The sequence below is a fragment of the Macrobrachium nipponense genome, chromosome 24, assembly GCF_015104395.2.
Source record: "Macrobrachium nipponense isolate FS-2020 chromosome 24, ASM1510439v2, whole genome shotgun sequence".
NCBI lineage: Eukaryota > Metazoa > Arthropoda > Malacostraca > Decapoda > Palaemonidae > Macrobrachium > Macrobrachium nipponense.
Window position 1 is genome coordinate 1,108,479 of NC_061091.1, and position 8,845 is coordinate 1,117,323.

The 8,845-nt window shown below is 37.2% G+C and overlaps 1 protein-coding gene across 1 annotated transcript in view; it reads left to right on the plus strand.

Annotated features, from left to right (window-relative positions):
* The window catches only part of LOC135204658 (glutamate receptor ionotropic, NMDA 2B-like), a gene marked incomplete in the record, with an annotated part of 496,073 nt that overhangs the window by 392,367 nt on the left and 94,861 nt on the right, over positions 1 to 8,845 (plus strand). The window contains 1 exon segment of the mRNA XM_064234808.1: positions 8,278 to 8,456. Coding sequence (XP_064090878.1) covers positions 8,278 to 8,456 — 179 coding nt within the window.

Below are 8,845 nucleotides of genomic sequence, written 5' to 3' on the forward strand. Positions count from 1 at the left end.
AATGATAACGATAGGCACAGATAATAGATAATAAAGCTTATATATCACAAAATAACTGTGACAAGAATGAACAATGCTTAATGGAGTACGCACGAATCAAACTTATATGAGACGAACTTGTCCAATCCCCCTACATTCGAAGACCCACTGGACAAGTGAGTTATTACAAAACCAGGACGAGAAAGTGTTTAGCCTTTTGAAGTGGGGGCTTCATAAGGTGGACACCTTTATTGGAACAGCTTCAACGGGAAAGGAGACAGCCACGAGACAGAAGACAGACGGGAACTTAATAGCAGTATGAAACGTCTTGGAGCTCCTGGGAACTCCTGTTAACTGGGAACTCCTATTAGCTGGGAATTCCTATTAGCTGGGAATTCCTATTGGTTGGGAAGTCCTGCTAGGTGGGAATTTCTATTTAGCTGGGAACTACTATTAGCTAGGAATTTCTATTGTCTAGGAAATCCTATTAGCTGGGAACTCCTGTTAGCTGGGAATTCCTACTAGCTGGGAACTATTACCTGGGAATTCCTATTAGCTGGGAACTCCTATTAACTGGGAACTACTGTTAGCTGGGAATTCCTATTAGCTGGGGACTCCTGTTAGCTGGGAACTCCTATTAGCTGGGAATTCCTGTTAGCTGGGAATTCCTGTTAGCTGGGAAGTCCTATTGGCTGGGAATTCTTGGTAGCTGGAAACTTATTACCTGGGAAGTCCTGCTAGCTTGGAATTCCTATTAGCTGGGAACTATTACCTGGGAATTCCTATCAGCATGGAACTCTTATTAGCTGAGAACTCCTATTAGATGGGAACACCTAATCATCTAGGAATTCCTATTAGCTGGGAACTCCTATAAGCTGGGAACTCCTACTAGCTGGGAACACCTGCTAGCTGGGAATTTCTATTAGCTTGTAAGTTAACTTAAAAGTCTCTTACATGACATTTTAGTGACAACATAATAGAAAAATTCATGACACAAAGGAAGAATTTCTGACGTCAGTTGGGAGAGAGAGAGAGAGAGAGAGAGAGAGAGAGAGAGAGAGAGAGAGAGAGAGAGAGAGAGAGAGAGAGAGAAAGTAATTTGAAAAGTCACTTACATTAATGTCGATAATCAAATCTCTCGTTTCTACTTAGGGAATTCCCAGTCAATACCGGAGAAACCGAAAGTAATTTACTCAAAATTTAATCTCTTCCTGATCAAACAGTGGAAGGATGAACCAGAAATGAATTAGACTAGACTAGGGCCTGGCTCTCTCTCTCTCTCTCTCTCTCTCTCTCTCTCTCTCTCTCTCTCTCTCTCTCTCCCCATTTGCACTTTTATTTCTAAGGCTGTTATTATCATGTAACTAAGTTGATCCCACCTCGAACAAATGTGGGTTGATTGGTAAACTTCCTCTCTCTCTCTCTCTCTCTCTCTCTCTCTCTCTCTCTCTCTCTCTCTCTCTTCTATTCGCGTAGGATGAAAATGCCCAAAATGACATAATATTTCAGAGCCAGGGCGCTTGCCGAAACTGGCGAGATTCTTTTCTCTCTCTCTCTCTCTCTCTCTCTCTCTCTCTCTCTCATTTCGAGGAAGTGCGTCTGGCGTTTGGAAATTGACTTGGTGACGAGGTAAGGCAGATTTATTTGATTACGAATGGGACTTTTAAAAAAAATGAGAGAGAGAGAGAGAGAGAGAGAGAGAGAGAGAGAGAGAGAGAGAGAGAGAGAGATGTTGGACCGTTTATGCTCATCCATGTGACATGGGAGCGAGTATACGTTTGAAATGATTCATTAAACAATTCATTTATACAACCAGCGGTCGTAATAACTACTGTTATGAACGCTAACAAGGCGTGACCCGGCCTCCAGCGTACTCGGGATGCGTGCAAGATTTTCCATCCTCACGTACAAGTTGTAAACATTATATTCCTAGCTTAACGTAAATTAAAACGTGCTAAAATCTAAGGTCAAATAGAGCCTTGTTTCACCAACGAAAATTTAAATAAATTCATAAATAAATTGAATAATTTTTCTTACTGTTTAACATGCACATTATTTATTTTTTACATTCTTAATCTGATAAGTAAATCATAATTATCCTAAAAAAATTCCTGTATCTTTAACTCAACGCGAAACACCATTTTCAGACCTATTAAGCCCTTTCCATAGGGCTTTCCTAATCCCCAACAAGAACAACAACAACAACAACAAAGTAGTTTGTAGTCTTACTCAGTGAGTAATCAAAATATTTTTTTTTTCCTCATTATGAGTTAAAATTTTACAACAACCACCTTTCATTTATACATACTTGAGAAATCAGTGTTTACACTGACTTACAAAATCATATCTGATTTTCTTTACGGATGGGACAGGTTAGAGATAGTTGCCATCTGATGAGACAAAGCCAACTATTATTATAATGATCTCAGAAGATGAAGAATCCTATTCTTATGGAACAAGGCCACCAAATGGGCCACTGACTTGAAATTACAAAGAATATGGCGTTCATCAGGGAGAAGTAAGACGAGGTAAAGGGACATACAGAAAGAAGGGACCCCACTTATTTGTAAAAAATTAATCTAAAAATCTACAAATAGCAAAACAATTTATTTTAATGTAAGGAGAATAGTATCAGTATAGTAACAGAGATCTTGGGTGCGGTCAGAGACTGAAAACATCCCCATCTGCTTTTTTCCCCTGACAGTTACTGAAATTTTTAGTGGTGGTCGCTACTGAACTTCTGTCTAATGGCCACTGTACACTTAGACTGTTTCAATGGCACTAAACGCGTCTGGTGGCCACAACAGAGAAGAGTGGTCTAATGACCGCCCATTCAGGAACGGAGAAAGAAAGGGTCAAGAGAGAAGACTAAAAATGGGTGTCCATTTTAATTGTTATCTACGAGGAGAAAATATCTACGCCGTACAAATTTTAAACCACGGTGTGGTAAATGTAAAGTAGATGTGGTAGATGTGAAGTAGACGGCCCCACGAAGATAAGTTTGTCAATATAACCTGTTTATTAATGTAATTTGTCGACCACGCTAAACAGATATGAGTGTGTCTAACACTCTGTTCCCAGAGGGGCTAGAGCAGATTCACATCAGCCGTGTATCTGATGTCTAGGCCAGTCCCTTACGACGCTCCTGATTGGCTGTTGATAAGCCAATCAAAGGGCTGGAAACTCTCAGTCTCTCTCTCGAGAGTTCACACAGGCAGGACTTATGTTCCACCTCTCCTGAGGGATACGTCTTTCAAAAGCATTCCTCAGGAGAGGTGGAACATACGTCCTGCCTATGTGAACTCTCTCGAGAGACTGAGAGTTTCCAGCCCTGTGATTGGCTTATCGACAGCCAATCAGGACCGTCGTAAGGGACTGGCCTAGACATCAGATGCATGGTTGATGTGAATCTACTATAGTACTAGATACGGCGTCCCAAGGAGCTTCCGCCGTGTTTAATAAACGTGAAAACGTGGATAAGAGGCAGTCAATTTTTTCGAATATATACACAGTAAAACATAACATATATATAACAGAAAAAATGTAATTAAATCATAAAAAAATGTTCTATGAATTATATTGTAGATGACGTTACCCAGAGCAACATGAGGATATTTGGGAAGCTTAATCGAAAATGATTAAATATCGAAGTCTGCCTCGCAATTGGGGAACGCGTTGTAAAGTGAATCCAGTGGAACGTCTCAAAAAAACAGAAAGTGCTTTTGGTGGAACGTCTAAAAAAAAAAGAAAGTGCTCTTGGTGGAACGTCTCAAAAAAAAAAAAAAAAAAAAAAAGTGCTTTTGGTGGAACGTCTCATAAAAAAAAAAAAAAAGAAAGTGCTTTTGGTGGAACGTCTAAAAAAAAAAAGTGTTTTTGGTGGAACGTCTCAAAAAAAAAAAAAGAAAAATAAAAAGTGCTTTTGGTGGAAGTCTCACAAAAAAAAAAAGAAGTCTTTTGGTGGAAGTCTAAAAAAAAAAAAAGTGTTTAAAAAAAAAAGGAAGTCAAAAAAAGAAAGTGTTTTTTTTGGTGGAAGTCTAAAAAAAAGAAGTGTTTTTGGTGGAACGTCTCAAAAAAAAAAATAAAAATAAAAAAGTCTTTTGGTGGAACTCTCACAGAAGTGCTTTTGGTGGAAGTCTAAAAAAAAAAGAAAGTGCTTTTGGTGGAACGTCTAAAAAAAAGAAAGTGTTTTTGGTGGAACGTCTCAAAAAAAAAAAAAAAAAAAAGAAAAAGTGCTTTTGGTTGGAAGTCTAAAAAAAAGAAAGTGTTTTTGGTGGAAGTCTAAAAAAAAGAAAGTGTTTTTGGGGAAGTCTAAAAAAAAAGAAAGTGTTTTTGGTTGGAACGTCTCAAAAAAAAAAAAGAAAAATAAAAAGTGCTTTTGGTGGAACGTCTCATGAACAAAAAAAAAAAGAAAGTGCTTTTGGTGGAACGTCTAAAAAAAAGAAGTGTTTTTGTGGAACGTCTCAAAAAAAAAAAAAAAAAAAAAGTGCTTTTGGTGGAAACATCTAAAAAAAAAAAAAAAAACAAAAAAAAAAAAAGAAAGTGCTTTTGGTGGAACGTCTAAAAAAAAATGAAAGTGCTTTTGGTGGAACGTCTAAAAAAAAAGAAAGTGCTTTTGGTGGAACGTCTCAAAAAAAAAGAAAGTGCTTTTGGTGGAACGTCTCAAAAAAAAAGAAAGTGCTTTTGGTGGAACGTCTAAAAAAAAAAGAAAGTGCTTTTGGTGGAACGTCTAAAAAAAAAAAAAAGTGTTTTTTAGCGGAACGTCTGAAGAAGAAAGAAAGTGTTTTTTTTTAGCGGAATGTCTAAAAAAAAAGTCTTTAGCGGAACGTCTAAAAAAAAAAGGTTTTTGGAGGAACGTCTCAAAAAAAAAAGTGTTTTAGCGGAACGTCTTAAAAAATAAAAAAGTTTTTAGTGGAATGTGTAAAAAAAAAAAAAAAAAAAAAAAAAAAAAAAGTGTTTTTTAGCAGAACATCACAAAAAAAAGAGAAAGCTTTTAGAGTAACGACTCAAAAATAATTTTTTTTTTTTAGCGGAATGTCTAAAAAAAACAAGTTTTTTAGCGGAACATCTAAAAAAAAAAAGGAAAGAAAGTGTTTTTAGAGTAACGACTCAAAAAAAAATTTTTTTTAGCGGAACGTCTCAAAAAAAGAAGTGTTTTTAGAGTAACAACTAAAAAAAAAAAAAATTTTTTCAGCGGAACATCTAAAAAAAAAAAGAATGTTTTTTAGCGAACGTCTCCAAAAAAAAAAAAAAAAAAAAAAAAAAAAAAATCAAGGAAAAACACGACGTCAAAATGAAAGAAAAACAAACGCGAAATGAAGGTAGCGTGAGGTCCTCAGGTCGGACCTTCAGTAGAACCAAGAAAGGGGGCGGGGGAGGTCTTCCTTTCAACCCCTTTATCTTTTCTTTAGCTGGTGCTGCTGTTTTTTCTTGTTGTTCTGCCGCTAAAGGAGCGTTTGGTTTAAAAATACCTGACGAAGAGTCTCTCTCTCTCTCTCTCTCTCTCGAGAAACAGAAAGGAAAAGTGCGGTGATCGCCAGCGGTTTGTTTATCCATAAAACAGAGTTTTTTTAAGAGATAAAATGAGAGCCCCGACCTCCATAGCAGCACAACTACAGCCTCCTCCCTTAGGCTGTTGGGACTTAGGAGGAGGAGGAGGAGGAGGAGGATGACGACTCTCTCCTGTCTAGCTGGTCGCGCGTCGTAATCTCTCCTCGGGTATAATAAAAATTTTCCGAAAATGGTTTGTTTGTGCTATGAATGATCGTTTTTTGAAGTACCAGGCTACAAAAACTCTTCATGTTTACTAACACTGCAGATCTTTCTCTGCTCCGTGTGTCTTTTATTACGGAAGGAACCTTCCGACGATTTTTCGTTTAAATCATACAACCTCTTTTAGAATAAAAATCAAATGAAAATCGCCTGTGAAAAGTTCCTTGACCTGATCTCAAACAGCCCAGAAATACATCTGGTGAACAGCCATGCGTATCAAGTGCCCTTTTCATTAGCATTATTAATTATTGTATTATACTCACTACCAGGTATATATAATTCCCAGTTCGGGCCAAAACAGGTATACCATGCATTCACCAGCTCGCTCTTCAATCTCTTGTGTTCTAATACATAAAACACCAAACTTTCCACTCACATTTTCGCTTTATCATGAATACTTCCAAACATTCTTTTTATGAAAACCCTGTACTTCAGTCAATCAAAGCCCCTTACGACGCTCCTGATTGGCTGTTGATAAGCCAATCACAGGGCTGGAAACTCTCAGTCTCTCTCGAGAGAGTTCACATAAGCAGGCAGGATGTATGTATGTTCCACTTTTCCTGAGCGATAATTTTGAAATGCGTATCCCTCAGGAGAGGTGGAACATACATCCTGTTTATGTCAACACTCTCGGGAGACTGAATTTTAAACCCTGCGATTAGCTTATCAACAGCCAATCAGGAGCGTCGTAAGGGACTGGCCTAGACTTCAGATGCACGGTTGATGTGAATCTACTTATAGCAGCACCATCCTTTCTCAATCGTCAACCTTGGCATTTAGATCGCCTAGCACAACCATCCTTTCACAATCTGCAAACATAAACAAGGACAGATTCAGACTCTTGTAACCACTCTTTCAGTGTCGGTATTTACGTCACAACTTTTCCCACGCTGTGTATAAGTATCATTTGTTCCTCAAGACTGAAATATTTGTGATAAAGGAGAAGCGATTACGAAGGAAACGAATGCATCTTAAACTAAAATTCTGTTTTTTGCACATTTTTCTCTGCCACTTCCGTACTCACGAAAAACAATGTAAAAAAATTGAATATATTTCCGCTTCACGTTCATCTCGTTGAAAATGAATCATCGCTTCTCCTTCTTCTTAACTTTGGAAATGATATTTTGTTTTTTGAAAAAATATTTCTCTTCTTTCTTAGAACTGCCACTTTTTTCTTTCTGTTCTTCGCAAGCAATTACACAAGAAAATCATGGTTCCATTTGTTCTCATGACCTGAACTACAATATTTTGTCTCGCTTCTTATAAATAATAAGTTCTCTCATTTCTTTCTCTCGTTCCCTTTCAGCAGTTTCTTTGATATTTTCTGCTTACTCGGGGAGTAAGCCTTCGAACTACTTTGTTGTTTTTGTTGTTGTTGTTCTTGTTGTTATTCTTGCTGGGAGGGTAGGAAAGGTCTTTGGAAGAGCCTAAAAAGATCTGAAAAAAAGGTGTTTCGTGTCGAGTTAAAAATGCAGGAATTTTAGGATAGGATGTTCATGATTTATTTATCTGAATGAAAATATAAAAAATAAATTATGTGCATTTTCAACAGACAGAAATGATTTCTAATAAAATAAGGCATATTTACTTTAATTTTCGTCGGTGAAACAACGCTCTATTTGACCGTAGGTTTTAGCACGTTTTAATCTATTATCCTAAAAACTTACATCCAGGGTGAATATATCTTTCGTTGATTCTCAACACTGAAAATATTTCTCTATATTTCTTTACCAGTTTGTTTCTTTATTTAATATTCATTCATGGAACAATTCATTTCAATAACTATTGTAGCCACCATATTTTATAATTGTTCGCCTGCTTCAAAAATGTTGTTCATGTTCTTTCTCAAAAGTATCTTCGCTCAATTTTGTTCTCTTCAAAAGAAGTCTCTCTGACGAATACAATTCCTCTCTTCATTCTCATCACTAGAAACAGTATCCTCTCTTTATTCTCATCACTAGAAACAATACTTTCCCTCATCACCAGAGACACTATCCTCTCTTTATTTTTATCTCTAGACCCACTTTATCTCACCACCAGAAGCACTATCCTCTCTCTGTCCTCATCACCAGAAGCATAACTCTCACGTTATTCTCACCAATAGGCGAACTTTATCGTCACCACCACACCCAGTTTATTCTCATCCCTAGACCCACTTTATTCTCATCACCAGAAACACTATCATCTCTCTGTTCTCACCACCAGAAACTTCCTAGAAGAATAAATCTCACGTTATTCTCATCACTAGACCAACTTTATCGCCATCACTAGACTTTATTCTCATCACAAGAAACGATACTATCTCTCTGTTCTCATCATTAGAAGCATAATTAATTCTCACGTTATTCTCACCACTAGACCAACTTTATCGTCATCACAAGACCCACTTTATTCTCATCACCAGAAACACTACCATCTCTCTTTTCTCATCACTAGAAACTTACTATCTCTCTTTTCTCATCACTAGGAAGACTTTAATTTCCCCAGCGTAACTAATAGGATCCCTCATCCTCTCTTCTTCCAAAACAGCGATCCTGGAGACCCTCTGTGACCAGTTCCTGCCGAACAACGTCTCAGCCATCCTGTACCTCTTCAATTCCGAGAACTATGGTAGGTCGACAGCCTCGGTCCAGTACTTCTTCCAGCTGGCGGGCTACCTGGGGATTCCAGTTATAGCCTGGAACGCTGATAACTCCGGGCTGGAAAGGGTGAGAGATTGCGTCCTTCTTTATTTTATTTTTTTTTTTTCTGTCACTATGATAGAGTAACACTTCAATTCAACTTTGTTTTTATTAGCTTACTGGTGTGGTTTTGATGAAGTTCCTATCATAGAGTAACACCTCAATTTCACTTATATTTATCAACTTATTGGTGGTTTTGATAAAGTTCCTATGATAAAGTAACACAACAATTTAACTTTATTTTTATTCCTTTACGGGTGGTTTTGATAAAGTTCCTAAAGTTACTATGATAAAGCAACACCTGAATTTAACTTTCTTCATTCACTTACTGGTGATTTTCATATAATTCTATGATAAAGTAACACCTCAATTTAACTTTTATCTTTATTCACTTACGGGTGGTATTGATGAAGTTC